Below are 19,941 nucleotides of genomic sequence, written 5' to 3'. Positions count from 1 at the left end.
AGTGAAAACGAGGAAGAGGAAGCCTATGAACTGCTAGTGACTTTTCACTGAAAACTGTGCATGCAAAGATTGGTTACACATTTAGAGAAGACGAAGCACTGGATGTAGGTCAGACTGAAAATCAAGAGTGAACAGCAGCTGCAGAACTCTTAAACGCAGGAAGTTATGTTCTTCTGGAGTGTTTGTTGAACATCTTCCACTGCAGAGAGCAGAAGAAATCTGTTTTAATAAGAGATTCAGCATGTGTCCAAGTTGTTGGTTTGCAGTAACTGAACTGGTGCTGGCGGGCAACTGGTTTGCTGTGGGAACTGTCAGATGTGAGGTCATTGCTTCTGGTACAGAATAGGGACTGAAATGTAAACAGATATATTATATTAAGCTCCAGCAGTGGAAAGGATAAGATGTAATATCATTGCTTCAGTCTTCATCTTTACAGCTGGCATTGCTACCCTAGCATGAGTATGCCAAATTCAGGATGTATGTGTTGCCATGACCTTAGTAATCCACCAGTGCCTCTTCAAAACAAAGGGGTATCTTCCCTTTATCCCATCTATCCCGGTACTGAGTGTACACCTGGCTTTTGAAGAAAACAGGCAAATTGAGTGTATTCTTGATCTGTACAGTTGAAGCACTACACACTCGTGGGTTGGTCTCTCGAATCAACGTGTGTATAAGTATTAAATGAATGGATCTGATGAAGTTGCTTACATCTCTGTTTTGTAAGATGGAATAAATCAAAAAATTCACAGCTTTGAACAGTAGTAAACAATTTCTGCATGCTTTAGTGTGAGGTGTTTATTCTTTTGAGATTAGACATCAAGGTGCATTTGCCACACGTTCTGTGTTTCAAGAATATATTATCTCTATTCACTATCTTCACGCCACAGCTCTTATTCAGAAGGAAACTTTATGGTTTTTTTACTTGTTTTTTCTTTTCCCAATCACTTATTTGTTTAGGAATTAAGCTAACAAAGCTATCTCTGACATAAAAGGGTAGCAGTTTTCTGGCAGAATCCTAGGCATGGGTTGGCACTGTGAGCCAGTCAGATGACACTCCTGATGGTCAGGTGCCCTTTCCTGATTACATATTGGCCTGGCTGAGCATATGTTTTACATGTTTTGGAAATGGACCTATTACATTTCTGGAAAAATGGTCTTGGTGTCTGGCTATATTGTTAGTGCAGCAATGGGCCTAAGAGCTTAAAAAGTAGCCATCTCTCTTACCAGACAGACAAGATAACCATGTCAGTTGTGGTGATGGAGATGTGTCTTAGGATTTAGAATTTAAACTCAGTGTAGTGTTTTGGTGAAGTCTGATTTAGAATGTTTATCACTTATTCAGCATTGCAGAAACCTGAAGGCTGCTCTGTTAGCAACAGGGACCCTGGAATTAATTGACTAAACTAGCTGATTAGTCTCACTCTAAAGGGGAGTGGAGTGGATGAGTAATGGTTAGGATTCAGTTTAAGGTTCCATATCTAAATGGAACTGGTAACTTCATTGCTGTGAGCCAGGTCAATGCTTTGGTCATTGAGTTAGATGCCACCCTTCAAAGGAGGCCTTAACATGCCTAACCTCAGCAGAAACAGGATCCTGTCTTCTTTTAAGGCCTGCTAACTGAAATCCTAAGAACTTCCAGGATCTCACACAAGGTTTATTTTTTACTTTCTTGGCAAACTCAGCTGCCTCTGAGAGCTCATAGACATGAGCTCATGAAAGCTCTAATTGCCAATTAAGCTTGATGCAAGGCAAAGCAATTATTTGCTAAATAAATGGGGGATCAAGGAGCCATGGGCATATGTCTCTTTTTACTTGTTTCTCTGGTATACTGTACTTCTTGTCCCTACTCTGATCTTTCTTAAATAAGATTGCTTATGTCCACAGTAACTCCTAAATAAAGTAGTGAGCCTTGAAGAAAGGGGTCTCTTTTCATGTTGCTGGGAGAACTAGGGTGGGAATAATCTTTTTCTGATTCTCGGGAAGTCCAGGAACGCAAAATGAAAAAAAAAAATCCACATTTGTAGGGTCAGGATAGTAAAACTTGCTTCTGTTATGCATCTTTTCCAGTTCAATGTGAATATATAGCTTTTCATTCACTGTAAAGTATGGGTTTTTTTAGGTGTAAGTCTACCAACTTCAAAGAAACCTACAATCACAGGGAGACTGAAGCACTATTAGTATGTTCTTCTGGAGGCTTCCCTATCCAGGGTTAGTACCGCAGATTCTTGGGTAAGAACTTGCATCTAGCCTGCCTTGACTAATTCCTTAAAAAAAAAAAAAAAAAAAAAAAAGACCCTAGGAGGAAAATTAAATTCCTGATGTATTCTTCTGGAGACTTAGTTGAAAGGGGCTATGAAGAAATTCCTTGGAGGCTTGTTTGAATTTTAGTTTTAATAAGAGCATGCCTTTGCCTAACAGGCCTCAATCTTTGCAGTCTGTGCTTGGGGCTGTTGGGCCACACTGTGGTGTACACGTCTACTTATTTTTTTAAGTCAGCCTGCTCATCTTCTGAGAAAGATATGCACTACCCAAACAGGAACGCTGACTGCTGTCTGTTATCACAAAGGTGGGTTAGCAGAACTCAGATGTAGAAAAGTTGCCTTTGTCTTCTAACAGTTGCCTTTGTAGCTATGCTCGTTATCTGAAGAACAGTCTTGGAATCTGTTTGACTGCCTTTGGATGCAAGTGCCTTAGTTCACTAAGCATGTAGGATATAATTTTGATATCCATAGATTGTAGGATTGTCAGATTGATCTGTTCAGCCTTTTTACGGGTTTACAGGGATTTTTTAAATCTCTCTAGATGTTAATGAGTTCTAAGACAGTGAGTAGAGCCAACTAATGGTCCTTTCCCAACCATTAAAGAAATTGAATCTTTCCCCAGGTTCATATCCATACTGGAAATTTGCTCAGGCTAGATAGCTCACCTAAGAAAACTTTCAATAGGAGGATATTCAATAGAGGTTTTCAGAGCATCCCTTTAACAGGATGAGGTTGGAGTGATAGGCATTCTCTTTTTCTTCATGATGGTCTGTAGCAGGTGTTCTCACCCCCCAAAAACCAAAATTGGAGATTACATATAAGTGAAATCTAGAAGTTCAGCTCAGTCTGTCACAACAGTGGTAGCTTCAAAAGGACGTCCAGACAACCTGAATCTAACTCCATCACTGGCCTGATCCTTTAGTCTTTCGTAGAATGTAAGAGCAGAGGAAAGAGCTGTTTATTGTCATCTGTGAGTATAGCTAATGATGGCTGGTACTCCATTTCTTAATGTTGAGTTTTTCTAGAAGTTCTCTTTGTCCTCAGAGGACTTAAATGTAAATATCTTAACTTTCATGCCAAAAAATCTTTCATCCTACTAGCTGCTGAGTTCCTAAACTTTTCCCTGACTTGAAGCAGCATTTCATAATGGTGTTTGTTACGTGAGGGCAAAGATTTTCTTGTTTATTTCTTTTCCCTTCTGATGTTGAAGCTTCCCAATGGAGTTGAGACTCTTCATAGAGTTTTCCCATGTGTCAAATGCTGAAAAGCGTTTATACCTTTATATTTAACACCTTTCATAGTTCCATTAGAGTATCCTATTGGCCATGTCCTATAGTACTAAGTGGAATGCAGCACAGAGCTTGGTGGACATACTCTACCCGCAAGGATTTTACTTCTGTTAATCATGTTGTCTTTAAAACTTGTTTGCATTGATAGGCATATTTTTTAATCCTGTGGTCATCTTCCAAGAAGGTAAACAAGAAGTACCAGGATCTGCAGGATTTGCATATTTACTGTTCATACAGCCTGACCTTCCCACTGCCGGTGAAACAAACGATGGGTATCTGTCATTAAAAACTCTTAACAGATCATCACACTGGACAAGAAAGTTCACTCGTGGTATCATTACTGTTGTTTCTAATCATTTGGCATTTTCGCCTGGCATTTATGTCCACATATTGTTTGTACAGAAGCCTCTGTAGATTGTTGTAGTGGGATCTCTACCAGAATGTTGGAGTGCTTGTAACCAGCGGTCAGCTACTGTTTATAAACTTTCAGACTTCATTGTACATAGCAGGCATGGTTCAGGCAGTGGCTGAGGATCTTCCCTTTTGAAGGAGACCTGCTTAGTTTTGTTGATGACAAGGTCTTACCCTTCATCAGGGATTCCAGTCTGATGCCTCTCCTTTTGAAAGGACTGTCTCACCAGGCTTTGAACAGGATGTCTTTATCCAGGTATGCTCATTTGTCTTCATTTTCACCCCAGGAGCCTGCAGAAGAGGCTGGTGCTGTGACTTAGGCAAAAACTTTTTGAGTTTGTCACAGTATGACAAAATGCAAGCATTTTAAGATCATGCCAAGCTGCAAATCACATTCTTCTACCTTATGCAGGGGAGTGATTGGTCTATCAAATTACTGCATACAGTAGTTTAGCTGTCCAGGAATTGGATGCTATTGCAAATGGACAGAGCTGTTTCAAATAGTCTTAGAGCCACTTTTTAGGACTGGAAGGTTTCACGAACACTTTGACTTTATAAGAAATGCTAATAAGAATAGCTTTTCCTTAGTAAAAAATTTTTAGTGCTTCTCAATAAGTATTAGCCTCTCTGCTTCAGGCTGCTGTGGAAGCTCCTTTATATATGTTCTTGACAGTTTGTTTTTCAGCCCAACCATCTGCAAGCAGTGAGTAGCTACAGGAACATTCTTGCTTGCTCTTACTTTCCCTGGAGCACATTGTGCCATATGACTGACCGTCTGAAGATGTTGCCTGCATTCACAGAAATTCTAGTGTCAACCTGCAGTCAGTTATGTCCTATGAAGTTCAGCCCGCTCTCTTAAGGAGGGTAGAATATCTTGGCATTAGCATATACACACTTAACTCATACTTATTTTGGTTAACATCAACATTAGGAAGCATTCTCTTAGGCATACTCACATTGCCAAAGGAATTGAATAGTTGTGCATGCAGGTATAAAAGGCTCGCTAAGGACCTATTAACTTGCTTGCTGAAATGGGAGAGAACTAGATTCTTGGTTAGCTCAGTTATGATGTATATTATGGCCATCTTTAACGTGCAGCTACAAATGGAAGGTTTTGCAGTGTTACTCAACACGTTCAGTCTTACCATGCTAAGATTTCTAATTAGTCTGATGCAGTTTTTCTCTTGTCAAGAGGCCCTGTCATGTAGTGGAATTTAAACCTATATATGTTTGATGGGCCAGAATTTGAAACATTTTTTGTTACCATCTTCACCACTGGTGGCCTCCCAGTGGGATATCTTCATTCCTGATAGCCTCAGAACAGTTAGCTGGAGCTCTGTTTTATTTCACGTCTCAGCATGCTGCTGCCATTAGGAGAACAGTCCTTCCGTGTCTGTTCATCTAGGGATTCACGGGACTGTTCTCCAGGTAAATGGAGTTTTTGTGAGGAGTACTGTTTGGAGATACCCACTGCATCAGTGTACACATGGACAGTTGCTTGAAGGAGAGAGACAAGTTACTGTTCTGTTACTGTCTTCTGTAAGTATGTGTTCATTTACAACCTGCCCTCCTTTCCTCTTCCTCCAAGTCCCTGAAAGATTTCTAGGGAATTGGAAGAACTTAAAGCATTCATCATCAGTTCTGTGGCCACAAGCAGAGAGAATTTGGGCATGCCTCTCTAAATACTACTCAAGCACATTATTTCATCTAACAGTACTTGTATAGAAATGTGCTCACTGTGAATAAACATGAAGTGTGTATTGAATAATGGTTACAGGCAGGTAGTCTTTCTGAAGTTCTTTGGGTGAAGTGGCATGGAATAATTCAGTGCTTTGTCCCCTGGCATGCTCTAGACTTACTGCCTGGTGTTTGTGAAAGGTGATTTTCCAGCTGTTCGGCTGCTGAAGGCCATGCAACTCATTCCTGCCGTTCTGTGAGGATGCTGTTCAGCCACGCACAGTGGGACTCTCTCTTTGTTCCAACTATATTCTCTCAGTTGTAGTGGGGGGTTGGACTGGATGCCCTTTAAAGGTCCCTACCAGCCCAAATCATTTTATGATTCACTGCTGTATTCCAGCCTCTGCCATCCTGGTATTTCAGAATGTTTGAGAGACAATCTCAAGATACATCTTCATTCTTGCTCTCTGGAGTAACTGGGTATCATAGCTCTTATGTTACGCTCTAAGTAGAGGCATAACCCTGACAAACACCGATCGCTCAGAATGATGTAATTGTATATGTTGAGACACACACATCTACAGAGGGGTACACATTCAGTACCACAGTTGTTGCAGTGTGACTTTGCTTTTTGCATCCAAAAACTTATAGATCTTTCAAGCTAGAAAATGCATGATGTGGTTTCAACTGTTTCTGGTTAATGTCTTTTTGGGAGGAAAATTAACCAGGGTGGAAATAATGTGCATGATAAATGCTGCCCACATGTATGTGAACATCTAATATTTTTTTCCATTTCAATAATGTGATCTTTGTTCCAAGTGGATGCCATCTATTTAATGTCAACACAGTTGAGAAGACTTTTGCCTTATTTAAGTTTCCACTTACAATAGCAGTGAAGTAATGACTTTAAATGGCTGTTTCGTACCCTCTGCATTTTGGATGGATTTCAGTCAAAGCTCTCTGAGGTACATCCATTCTGTGCCAGCATAGATGCTTTTGTGGGGAGCAGTGTGGAATGGCAGTGTACCAGTTTCTCTCCCCAAATGTGGGGACAGTTTCTTAAGGTCAGAGGATTCAGTGGTGGTGGGAGTCTACTAATGTGGTATGAAACACCTAAATGGGAGAATTTACTCTTTGAGCTCTTAAAAAGCTTTGTCATTTTTTATTGACAGAAGAAACCTGAAAATAACAAATGAGAGAATATGACTTTTCCTAACTAGAATTTCCTTTTCAGTAAGCTCAATAAAAATGATTTGTTTGCTAAATTCTTGAGTATTCTAGATATTTCATCATTTTTTAAATAAAAGGATCTGTAAGAGGCCTGCATCTAAAATACTTTCCTACAGAAATTTAGAAGTAAAGATTACCTGTCTTTATTGCAAGATGTTGCAAAACACATAGTTGAGCACCACTGATACGAATCATTTGTTTGAAAAACAAGTAGGTATCACCAGATGAGTCGATGTGGATAACAATTCTTACATCAAACATATTTTAGAAACCAGCAAAGCTCTTTCCCTGAATTTTCTGAGCATGAGATGTAGAAAGTCCAGCCAAATATTTTAGGAGGAGCAGAATTGGAAAACCCTGCCTTGTACCACAGTAGTTTACCCTTCCTAGTAAATGATTTAATATGAAACACTTAACTTGCTGCAGCAGACAGTTCTGCACTAGGACCCCCGTTCCTTCAGGCTGCACCTTTTCTGAAGACAGGCAGTGAGTGTCTGCTGGACCAACATCTACCACCTTCATAACTAAATCCATCTTCCTGTTCATTCATGCATGTGTGGTCTTGCTCACCGCCATGATCTGTGATGATACCTCTGGGTAGGAAGAAGACAGTTAACTGAAGACATCAGGACCTTCCTCCAGCTTCAGTTCCTTCTCCCAGTATTGCCTTGTTTATCATAACAGCGCAGCTGATCCTGTAGGAGCCATTCATCTGAGGCAGGGAGGAACTGCGTCCTCCACAGGTGGATGTGTGTTGTAGCTTTGTACTGGGGAGGAAAGCTGATGTGATCACGGAGAGGGCCTCTGGAAACTGGGTCTGGTCCCTGCAGTTGCCGAAGTATAGGCTGTGGTTTAGACAAACGGTAGGAAAAGGAATTCTACTTGAGCAAAGCCAGATTGACTGGGGTTGAATGATGCTTGCTCTTTGCTTAAATGGCAGGGCCAAGTACTTGGTGTGAAGAATAAGAGAAATACATTATAGATCTTTATGGTGAATCCATTCATCAGTGTGTACCTGCCTGATGCAGTTTATCTGTATAACAGTCTTTTCTCAGTGTTTAACTGCCTGCTTGTTTCCATTTTCCTTCTCTCCAAAAACACTTGACAACAAAATACCTTTAGTACTTGTGTGTGTCGATGTGCTCCGAATGTGCTGTTGTTCCTGTACACCTAATCTAGGTGATCTTGTGTACTCTCTGAGGATTTAGTTTCTGTACTTAGACTTGACAAAAATTAAACTATATGAAGTTTGTGAAATGCTGTCTTCTGCATTAAAGGCTTATTTAATTTTGTTGCTTGTTTTAGTATTCTCTTATCTGAAAAAAACCTCTTAATATATTGTTTGGGAGCCTTTCAGTCTGGTGCTGGAAAAGTTGTTTTTAATTATTTTTAAAATATCTAAAAAGTAAGCAAGTCCCAGAAATTTTTGATCTGAAGTTGCTGGTTTTCCTAACATAAAATAAAATAGTGGGGGCTCCTTCAAAACATAATTCTGTTTAGAGGTTTTTTTACATATTACAATCAAGGCATGATGTAATACAGTCTCTGTAGTCAGTACTGTTTGGTTATCAGATAATTTTTTGGAGACTGAAAAGCCTGCCTTTCCTTGTTAGTATAATAGATTTGGTTTAGGTATTACAGCTGTTTGTTACACCTTTTCAATGTTTTGCTTCATTAGAGATTGAAATCTTAATATGCTTATTAAAAAAAAAAACCACAACAAAACAAGGCACCAAAAGGTATTCAGATATACATGCTGCATCGTCATCTTCTATTGCTCTTTCTATCTTTGATTGTACCTCTAGACATACCAAACAAAAGATAAAGTCTAAAATTTAGAGCAGACCACTTCATACTTTTGGAATAATACTTCTGATACATTTTAAATTTGTAAAAAAGTGCATTTGGATACAGTTACAATTGATGATTTGATTCCTTTCTTTTTAAATTAGGACTTTAGGTGTTCAAATATTCCAATTAAGCAAGGTAAAAATGTTAAATGAGTACTTTTCCACTGAAAAGGTAACTTTTTCTTCAGTAATTTGTTAAAGGAGCTAAGGCTGGAGGGTGCTTTGTTTTAAGTCAGAAATTAGGCTAACAGTGTGAGTGGGAAATATTACAAGTGTCAGCGTACATGGAGCATGCTCCTTTACACACAAGATGAAAATACATGTAGCCAGGGAACTTTGAAGTACATTTAGCTGAAAACTAATCTTACGCTGGAAAAGACTTCACACTGAAACACTGTTATGTGTGGCTAAGTGTTAATGTCATACAGATCTACGTGTATTGTAAATGTCTGTTAGAAAATTGGTCCCCAAACTAAGTTTTAATTCATTCAGACGTCATGGATTGTCATAGTTCTGTCTGTGATTAGCAAGCTGCTCGATTCTTAGTGCTGAAACACTGTAAATTCTATTTGCAGTTATAGATGCCTTTAAAAAAAGCAATCTTACCTAAACTTGTTTTGAAAGGGGTCATTATGTTGTCACCCTGACTAATAAGCGTTAAGTGTCTTTATTTTTCGTCATTCCTTTACAGAACAAAAGAGATGAACATCTTTTGAAAAAAAGAAATGTTCCTCAAGAAGAAAGTTTAGAAGATTCTGATGTTGATGCTGACTTCAAAGCAGTAAGTTCCTTGATTCTGGAATTATTTTTTAAAACTGGTGGTGTCTCAAAACAATGTATTATATTTTTATTTTAACACTGGAAGTCTTGCAGTTATTTGAAAGTAAAATTATGAACCAATACACTATTAAAATTAGTTTGATTATATTAAAAGTTTAAAAAGAATATAATTTAGCAACAAAATTACTAAAACTTCTTTTTTTCTTTTCAAGCAAAACGTAACACTAGAAGCTATACTGCAGGTATGTTATATTTAACTATTTTTTTAATTAGAAGTGCATGTTCTGTGCATTTTTAGTTTTTACTGTTTTTTTTTCTTTTCAGAACGCCACAAGTGACAACCCAGTGATCCAACTGAGTGCTGTGCAAGCGGCAAGGTAAAAATAAAAGGCACAGAAATATATTTCCTACACATTTTTAATTATGAATGTTACTTATTTTACTTTTACATTTAATTTCACAGAAAACTCCTATCCAGTGACAGAAATCCACCTATTGATGACTTAATAAAGTCAGGAATTTTACCAATCCTGGTAAAATGCCTAGAAAGGGATGATAAGTAAGTATACTTTTTAAAATGTTGACCTTTATTGAAAATCAGCATCCAAAAAAAATCTCATTATTTCAAATGAAACTGAGGATTCATAGCACCATATAATCTGACACAGTGGATCACTTTCCATGATGATAAACCATAAATTCTCCAGGAGTATTTATTCTGCCACTGAAATGTCATTTTAATTTTTGGAGCTTGCATGAGCATATCCAGCTAATGGAGAAAACCTTACTGAATTTCTCATTGGTTTTGAATATTTCAGACTCTTCTACTAACTGTTTTTAAGAAGCCTGTCTCAGGTTTACTGGTATTTGTGTGAAGGCACAGAACATGCCTGGTTGTGAACAGGCCTCTTTGCCAGAATACACTTGTCTTTTTTATAAAGGTTATTAGCTTAAGTTTCTAGCTTCTTTCATTCTCACTGCAAGGTGGGTTTCCTTCTGGCTCTGCACTGCTCCTTTATGTGATGGTACAACACAGTAAGCATGCTCTCTATCATGGTTCTTTGTTGGAAAACAAGAGCTTCAGTAAAGGAGGTAGAGAACATTGAGCATGTAGTTGCAAGAATTTAATGGCATGTAAGAAAAATGCCATGTTCCACAATCTGCGAGCCCCTTATTCGGATAGATGGGGATTAACACATTTGAGGTAAATGTTTTAGTCTATCTTTGGTCTCAGGCAGCCATAAATGTATTTACAGTATTTCCATTTTCAAGGTTATTTCTGTAGCCACGAGGGCTAGAAACTTCAAAAATGCACATTGGCATTTTAGGTATAATTTGGTGGTTGCAAAAACATGAAGCGTGAGTAGCTTTGTTTCTATCTTGTTTAACAAAACAAGTTGCTTAGAAGGCAGCTGGCAATAATGTTGAAATCAGGCTAGCATTTTAAAATGGGTCATGAATGCTTGCTCTAGAAGTAGATGATTCAGTGCTGTGAAAATTCTTTTAATTTGAATTTTCTGTCTAGTTTTTGTATGATTTACCCTTGTAAATGTTTAATAAGCCTTTTGAAATTGAACTCAACACTTTCTTAAGCAGTCATTTTAATTGTGATTGCTATATAATATTTAGTAGAGGTAAACTCTGCAAAGACTTTGTATAACAGATTTTTAAAGCTGTTGTTCATGTTAAAACTGAAAGCTTATCACAAGAGGAGGAAAAGGACCAACCTAGAACTAGAATTTTAATGCATTTGATCCTAGAATGTAAAGGTTTGTAGATAGTTGCTGACAGGTACTATTTGTTTTTACAAATCCTTATTTACATATCTTGGGCCCTCCTATCTAATTCTTTCCAATGCCATCTGCAATAAAACCTTAAAATGCTTTGAAAACTAATGCACAAAAAAAAGCTGAAAGGAAACAGGTGCTATGGCTATATTTAAAACATAATTGATAAAGACCCAAAAAAGCATGGAAATGAAAAATAGTCACCTAACAGTAAATATTCTCTGCTCCTCCCAAAGCCAGACACCTTGCTGTTATACTAACCACCATAAGCTGTAAACTCTTTTATAGCTTTTAGAACTCTTAACCTTTAGCATTTGCTTGAACAACAGTTTTCACACAAACTGTTTTACTAAACTGCCGTTGGCATAGACAATAGTTGACAGACATCTTGGAAGAGATGTTCCCCCAGCTTTCATAATATTTGTAACTCATTTGCATTTAATAAATCAGTTTTAACACAGGTATGATGCTGTCTTTTGATACTGATGGTAGATTTTTCCCATGTCTGTGATGGAGCAGAAAAATATCTTTATCCCAGTATACCAGCTTACACTTGATCTGGGATGTAATGTTAGAAGGACCAAGTTTTTAGTAGTTATGGTCAGACATGGTTAATTTATTGAGAACTACTAACAGCAGCAAGACAGCTGCACTTTTTTCGCTAAACATAAATGGTGTTTGTATCAGCTGGGTGTGAAGAGGTCTCAGTTACCCATTAGAGAGGCATAATTAAATTTTACTATGAGGGGTGCTAGAAATCTTTCATAGAGGAAATAATTAGTTGACTGTAGTAGCAGTCAGCTTCACTGGTTGGTATGTGCGTCAACAAGTATTTTTATGGGGTTTTTTATTGCTAATATGAAGTCAAAATGATGGGTGGTTTACAAAAGGTCATAGAATGTAAAATCTTTTTTTTCTTATAGCTTTTCTTCTGAAATGTCCAGGCTTAGAGGTTGTTTTTTTAAAAAAACCTTTTAGCTCAGTGACATTGCTTAAATGTAGGGTGTCTCAGAGTGGATACAACTTAGTAATACTGAAATGAACCATAAAATAATCTGCAGATCATGTTTCAACTTATTACTATAAAATTATTTCATTGCAGTCCTTCATTACAATTTGAAGCTGCATGGGCATTGACTAACATAGCATCAGGCACTTCTGCGCAGACTCAAGCTGTTGTACAGTCTAGTAAGTATTATAATTTGGTTGGTGAGTGATGATATTGTGGATAAAAGGGGAAAGGAAATATTTGGATAACAAATGCCATTTGTTATCTAAACCATTAAAATAATAAATGCATGCCTGTCACATTTCCCCCGAAAAAGTCTACATTTCATCTTAAATATTAATCTCTTTGTCACTAACGATTAATATTAAGGATCCCAGACCAGATTTTCCCATAAAGAAGATAGAGAATGACAGATGATATAATGAGTATGACAAAAAATGTTAGTCCTTTCTAATTCTTGGGTTGATTTCTGAAATCATGTACTGTTAATTCCCCTACGGCTGTAACTTATGTTAGGAAGTAATTCTTTCTACCTCAAAGATATGTTCATAAATCTTAATAAAGTTGTTAAACACATATAGTTATGTAAGGCTGCCCATTTAAATACAGAGTTAAGAAAATTACCATCCTGTTCTTGACCATGTGATCAGTATCTCCTATACATATAGTTTGTTGTGCTGCCTTTATTTCTTGCTTAACCAGCCAGTGAGACTTCCATTATGAAAAGAGATAGGAAATAAAATCTAAAGTTAATTGAAGATAAATTATTCAAATTAATTTTTCAGGATTATATGTATAGCTTTTATGTATCAGCATGCTTATCTTAAAACAATTGCCTTTATGCTAAAAACAACATTTTGTTGTTAAACAGGAGACTCTAGATAAGCAAATATATAATAAATTGGCTTATTCATAATCAGTGTTTTTATATGGGAAAACTGTGACTTAGGTTTTTGATTTTTTTTTTTAAGTGTATGAACCTGCCTTTCAAATCAAAATGCTGTTTTGTAAGTTTTAATAGCTAATAAAATATCTCACTAATTGTTAGATTCTGTATAGTTAAGATATTGGAGCAATAGAATAGGAATGCTTATCAAAATGAGCTTTGGATAAAAATCCAAAGCCTTTAAAAAAAAACAAACCAATGTCTCGAATTTGTTTAAAAAAATCCTGATGTGATTTGTGCACCTCTGTTTTTAGATTGTTTTTCTGGTGTCTAAATATCTTTGAAAATGTATTCCCAAGTTTTTTCATCCTTCCCAACTTGTTCATTGGTTAGCCATTATTTTCTTCCTGTTTCGAGTCCCATAATGTTACCATATTTGAGTGAATGAATCTAATAAAAAGGCTGTTTATAGTTTTAGCTTTGCAGAAAAATATCTGGAAAAAAAATTAAAATTACAATGAAAATATGTACAGCACAGCCAAAAGCGTTGCTGTTACCTGAACAATCACTAGAAGTTCAGGCTGGGGTATGTTTCTCCCAAAATCTGTTTAGCTGATGCTTGAAAAGAAAAAAATGTTATAAAATAACTTTAAATAAGCAAAAAACATTTTCCAGGTTTTATCCTTGAAGAGAAAATGGAAGAAGTCTAGCTTAAAAAGCCTTGCTGCTTTGGCTAGGAGATGGCTAAGGGAAGACAGCCTCCCAGCTCTACTCTCTTTAGATAAGAGATGGTTTGAGGAAACAAAGTGATACACCATTGCAGCTATAGGAGAGGCTGGTGCAGCCTAAATACAAAAGAAGGTGGCCTCCTGCAGTCAAGAGGGACAGATGGCAGTTGGAGGGCCCAGCAAAAGAGGAGAAGTACTATATACACAGAATAGATCTTGGCAGGAGCCAATTTGGAGCAGAAATAATTAATTTTTTGAGAGCAGTAGATCAGATAACCTGCAACTCATGCTTTCTCAGACTGTCCTCCTCCCCGAGTGCTGATGTGAAATAATTTCATTCCTGCTTTTGAAAGCATACCAGGATTGCAATCTAATAAAAACTACATACTTGACCCTCCTCTCTGAAATGTGTTGAATACACATATGGCTGAAGTGTAATCTCAGTAATCACTGAGAAGGAAGCTAGAATATTCCACTTGAGCTAATGGAAGTGGGATGATGGTTACAAGAACAGAGAGAGTGTTCTTAAGCAATGGTGTGTTGCTGTCCCTCCGAACTTGTCAGTTATAGGCAATTGCTGAATTACTCATCTAGGGAGGGGAAGGAATTTTAGGTTGTCTTTATTCTTCATCACTCTGTATTTTTCAGGAAAACACATCAGGGCTTTTGGCTCATTATCGCATGTTACATTATCAACAGAATATTGATTCACAGTTGCTCACAAATTGTGTTGCAATTTTTTAAAATTTCTGAAGTTATTTCTACAAGAAAAAATATTCTTTCCTTCAACAGTATATAAATTGATCTATTTTGCTCAGAAAGACTATAGGATGAATATGATCATATATAGATTTAAAAAATTGCTGCAGGAATTACTGTCTTTCAAACAGTATGGGTTGTTTGAAGGGAAGTAGTGCATGGAAATAGTAGAGGGATGGTTTCTTATCTCTATTAAATGTATTTAATTCAGCAGAGACTGATATCTAAAATCAGTGCCACTTATTTAATCTGGTATGTTGCCTGTGTTATATAAGAGCAAATTAAAACATGTTTTAGGACCGGCAGATGGATGTAAATCTTCACTGCATATGGAAACTAACTATAGAAACTAACTATAGCCACCTCTTGGGAGGAAGCTATTTTCTTGAAGTCAAGATCTGAAGCACGTTTGCACAAGTAGGCATGTCATTCTGCTATGTATTGTGATCTTGGATAACTGGAAAATCTGAATTACCAGGATGTGAAACCTAGTGCATACATACTTGAGGTTCTTGCGTATCACTTTGAGAAATATGGGGAAATGTTTAAATGTGGGGAGCGTTGTTGTTTAATAGTTGATTGTCCTTCAGTCTATTTTCGCCCCTCTCTAGATACATATAGAAATGTTTAACTGAGGTTTTGTATGCTCTTCATAATAGAAACATGTATAAGGCATGGTAGAGAAAGTGTTTTGTATTAATCAATGAAAGAATTGTGCATATACTATGTTCCAGTAAAAACAAACCCAACTTTTGCGTTCTGCAGATGCAGTTCCCCTCTTCTTGAGACTACTTCATTCACCACACCAGAATGTTTGTGAGCAAGCTGTCTGGGCTCTCGGAAATATTATAGGTAACTCTTGTTGTTGTAATGATTTGAGTTCAGGGAGCGTGTCATTTTAGAATTTGACTTTTTGAACATTGGCATTATCATATGAGACTATGTTTCCTCTAAATTCTGTGACTTAATATAATTTTTTCTGTGGCCAGAATTACGTATGTACAGCCTATTTTTTTTCTAAAGAATAGTATCACTTACTACACAAAATATTAGCAAGATAAATTTTGTGTCTTGTAAAATATACATACACATCTGTACGTATGTATATTTAATTGAACATGACTTTTTAGTAGTAGACTGTTGGTGAGGAAACATAGAATTTCAGTATCCCAACATGTCATTGCATACATTTCAAGATTTTCCATTTTTAATGTAATTTCTTTTACAACAATTTTCATTTCTGTAGGTGATGGTCCTCAGTGTAGAGATTATGTCATATCACTGGGAGTTGTCAAACCTCTTCTGTCCTTCATCAATCCCTCCATTCCCATCACCTTCCTTCGGAACGTCACATGGGTCATTGTAAATCTCTGCAGGAATAAGGACCCCCCACCGCCTATGGAGACAGTTCAGGAGGTAAATAAAGAATTACGAGACAGATAATTTTTTTTTATATTCTGGGCTAGAGGCCAAACGTTTTACGTTGTCATACTATGAATTTATGCGTGTTTTTCTGCCACTGTCTTGTGGCACTTAGCAGTTGTTAAATGCAGTAATTTGACCAATTTGATGCTTCTTACTAAGGATGTAATAAAAGTATTTGTAACATCTGAAACTGAGTAAGGCTAAAGACTGATGAGCCACATACTAAAATCGACACAACAAAAACCACACTAGAAAGTGTTAATATACTCAGCATTTCATGTTTTTATCAAAGTCTACAAAGGTGATTCTGTATATATAAGTATTCAAATGTAATTATTTTCAGTAAGAGGAAGTGTAGGTAAACTAGTGAATGTAGTGTAGTTTGTGTTTCAGCTAGCTGTGAACATGCTGTCAATGGCAAGTCCCCACTTGAAGAGAAGCATCCGAAAATCCTCTTAAACTGGTGAACAGAGCAAATGCAGCATTTATAGAGTAGGCACAGTTAGTAAAGTGATGCTATTTGACTAGAACTATAGTTGTAATGTACATGAAGTTCTTTGTTTTAAGATACATTCAAAAGTGTAGATAGTTCTTGAAGCCATGTGAAGTACAATATTGTTAGCAACTAAACTTTAATGAAATTTTAAAAATGAAGCAGAGAATGGGGAAACTTTTTCAATACTTTAACAAATAAAAAACCCTGTTCGAAGCGGTCTTATCGTGGCCCAATTTTATATTTTCTCCATATGTGAATACAAAAATAAAATTTTACTTCAAGAGGATTTTATATATTGATATTAGGCTAGTGATTTTTATTATATTGTGTGGTAACAAAGCTTTCAAAATAGCAGGGGGATGTCTTATCTCAGTTTGCTTGTTTTCCCTCAAAATATAGTCTGCTCTCTGTGTCTTTGAAATATAGTACTGTCTTGTATTTTTACAAATTTTAAATATATATATATTTATACATACTTTGAGGGAATAACCAGCTCCTGGGAAGTGTGTGAATGCAATATGCTTGGATTCATGACTGTACAGCCAATTTTATTCTACTGTAATGACTGATGAACTTCTTTTCAGATTTTGCCAGCATTGTGTGTTCTCATTTACCATACAGATATAAACGTAAGTAATTTATGAAGTTTTAGATACTCTAGATTCTTTTTTTTCCTCTAGAGAAAATATACTGCAAGATTGTGTTTAAGTGGCAAACTTGGTTTTGGCATGTTAATTTATGTATAATTAAGTAGTAAATGTACAATTAAATATGAAGACGAATATAATTGTAGTCGTTCAGAGCATGAAAAAGAAAGTGCAAATACCATTTCTGAAATATCTTTTCTAAAAGTTTTTTTTATCCTTTACGTTAGAAACTACATTTAAAAAAATCCTATCTTGTGGAATTGAGCACTAGAAATTTAAAGTGACAGCTTTACCATCAGCTTCACTTTAATTCTGCCCCAATTTGTAATTTTGCATAGATGATATATAAAGCATGTGTAGGAAAAAAACCAAACAAACGTAATTCTCTGTATCAGTCCAATCAAGTACTGTGATCATATGGGTAGATCTGACTTTTGTAACCTGTTGGGTGCCTGACTTTGCAAGCTCTTTAAGGAAATCACATACTTAAAGATATACTTAAGTATATACTTAAATAAACAGCAATAAACTATTGTTTTGTGGCACCTTTGACAACTTTTCTTCAGGTTTTTAATACTAAACCTTCAGTACTTCCCACATTCCTGATCCATGGGTTTACGTAAATTTTCTGAGTAAAGTCCTAGGGGATGGACTTACCTCCTGAAGTCTTATATTGGAACTTTAGGAACAAAGATCTGTGTAACTAAGGGATACGGAGCTGCTCTCCTCCTCCTGTCAGGACTTTGTAATGTCTTTGACTCTTGCTCCCTATAGTGATCCTTCAATTTAGAGAAGCAGGAAGTGAACCCTTGTGGTGGGTCTGGGGATAGAGCTTAAGATTGGTGGAACTCTCTTTTGTTACTTCCACTCTGTGGTAGTGATGTTTCTGCTGCTCTTTTAATGCTGAAGTGGGCTTGGCTCCACAAAATATTTGCAAACAGTTTAATCTGGGATTTTGCCAGGGTTTTCCCAGTGTAATGTGAGTGGGAGACAGCACATGGTGACTTTCCAATTCATAATTTGGACAAACCTGAATGGGAATTCATAGCAAAACCAAACATGCTTCTAGCCTATAGGCTTTTTTTTCCTGCCAAATTTAAAAGCTTTTGCAAGCAATGATTGTGTGAGAGCTTCTTGAAGTAGATACGAGACTACGTGATGCCAGGTTTTGACTGATCTCAATTAGGGTGCCCGTCTTTTTGATCCTGAGAGTCAGGTGCTAGTTTGGAGGTACCAGTCTGGTCCCAGCCTCTCGGTACTGGAGCAGCAAACCTATCTTTGGAGATGAGTCAGTGATGCAGGTAGGTCAGCCAACAGTCCTGTGAGCGCTTCTGGCGGCTGCTGCTCTTGTCACCAACAGGGCTGTGGGGCAGCAAACTGGTGAGGCACCATCTCTCACTGCTTCTGCTGTGATACTGGCTCCACTGCAGCACATTCTGCTGTCCCTGGGGCATTAGCAGATGAGGGCAGCAGCAGGCTGTGTCAAGAAGGCATCAGGTCTGTGCTCTCTGGTCCCTGGAGCTGGGTGGAAGCAGCCTGTGGGTCAGGACTTTAAAGTCCTTCCTACCTTTCAGTACTGTAGTATTTAGCTATCTTAATAGCTGGGAATTTTAAATGGGTGTCTGTTTTAAAAGTAGAGTAGGTCTGAGTACCTCAACAGATGATGTCCTCAGTGGGGTCCAAATTTCTCTTCCTGCAGTTCCTAACATCATCTCTAAGTGATGTGATATCCTTCTTTCTGCTGGCTTTGTTTCTGCTTCAGATACTACCTTTTAATGACTGTAACTTGTACCTTTCTTTTTTTTGAGGGCCCTGAAATCATCCTTTTCAACTCATCAGTGACTTAGTCTTTATATTCTTTAAGATACTAAGATTGCCCTGCATGATAATAATTTCTCTGTGGGTTTTTGCTTTGCTTGAACAGTTGCCACCTTACAATAGTTCCCAGTCCTTTAGTTGGTATAAGAACTCCATTCCTTTGCTGTGGATTTTAGTCTTAATATGAAGGCATAGAAAGGAATACATCCAGAATATGTCTGCAGTTTCACTTGAGAACTGCACTATGGATCAGAAATGCTAAGGCATAGATAGATGGATTAGAGACTAGGGGAACTCATGTATTCTGTAATCAAAGGATATCACAGCTGACAAATTACAGCAGTACCTAGGAGGCTGGGTTGGTATTCTTTTCAGAAAGTTACTGGCCCAACTACTTATCTGAGCTGGTTGTTTATCTTTGAAATGCAAATCAAGCCCAACAGTTTACCTTTGTGAGATGATGTATGCTGTCACTTTATGCACCAAAAGGTGGTATTGAATTAAAAAAAATCTGAGATGGGACATATAGAAATTATTGTTATGGAACAAATGGCCCCAGTTTTCATAGTTGTACATAATAGTCTAACATTTTACTAATTAGGTCTTGTCATAATCAGGTTTTGAGTTCTTCCTGTAACTAAATTGCATGCTTTTTTCACCCCAGACATGTGGAATATTGATCACTAAATTAAGCCTCCGTTATCTGGATTTTACTGTTCAATGTGTAAACCATGTTCTCTCCAATTTGTAGATCCTTGTGGACACTGTTTGGGCTTTGTCCTACTTAACAGACGGTGGAAATGAACAGATACAAATGGTGATTGATTCAGGAGTTGTACCTTTTCTAGTTCCCCTTCTGAGTCATCAGGAGGTTAAAGTTCAAGTAAG

The 19,941-nt window shown here is 37.1% G+C and overlaps 1 protein-coding gene across 4 annotated transcripts in view; it reads left to right on the top strand.

Annotated features, from left to right (window-relative positions):
• The window catches only part of KPNA3 (karyopherin subunit alpha 3), a 51,878-nt gene that overhangs the window by 22,086 nt on the left and 9,851 nt on the right, over positions 1 to 19,941 (top strand). For all 4 annotated transcript variants that reach the window (XM_074859720.1, XM_074859721.1, XM_074859724.1 and 1 more), the window contains 9 exons: positions 9,410 to 9,499; positions 9,711 to 9,740; positions 9,823 to 9,875; positions 9,962 to 10,057; positions 12,388 to 12,473; positions 15,433 to 15,519; positions 15,914 to 16,083; positions 17,173 to 17,217; positions 19,805 to 19,936. In XM_074859720.1, coding sequence (XP_074715821.1) covers positions 9,410 to 9,499; positions 9,711 to 9,740; positions 9,823 to 9,875; positions 9,962 to 10,057; positions 12,388 to 12,473; positions 15,433 to 15,519; positions 15,914 to 16,083; positions 17,173 to 17,217; positions 19,805 to 19,936 — 789 coding nt within the window. The remainder of the gene's footprint in view (positions 1 to 9,409; positions 9,500 to 9,710; positions 9,741 to 9,822; positions 9,876 to 9,961; positions 10,058 to 12,387; positions 12,474 to 15,432; positions 15,520 to 15,913; positions 16,084 to 17,172; positions 17,218 to 19,804; positions 19,937 to 19,941) is intronic.

This window comes from Strix uralensis, chromosome 2 (assembly GCF_047716275.1).
Source record: "Strix uralensis isolate ZFMK-TIS-50842 chromosome 2, bStrUra1, whole genome shotgun sequence".
Lineage (NCBI taxonomy): Eukaryota > Metazoa > Chordata > Aves > Strigiformes > Strigidae > Strix > Strix uralensis.
This window is presented reverse-complemented; position numbering and strand designations above follow the sequence as displayed.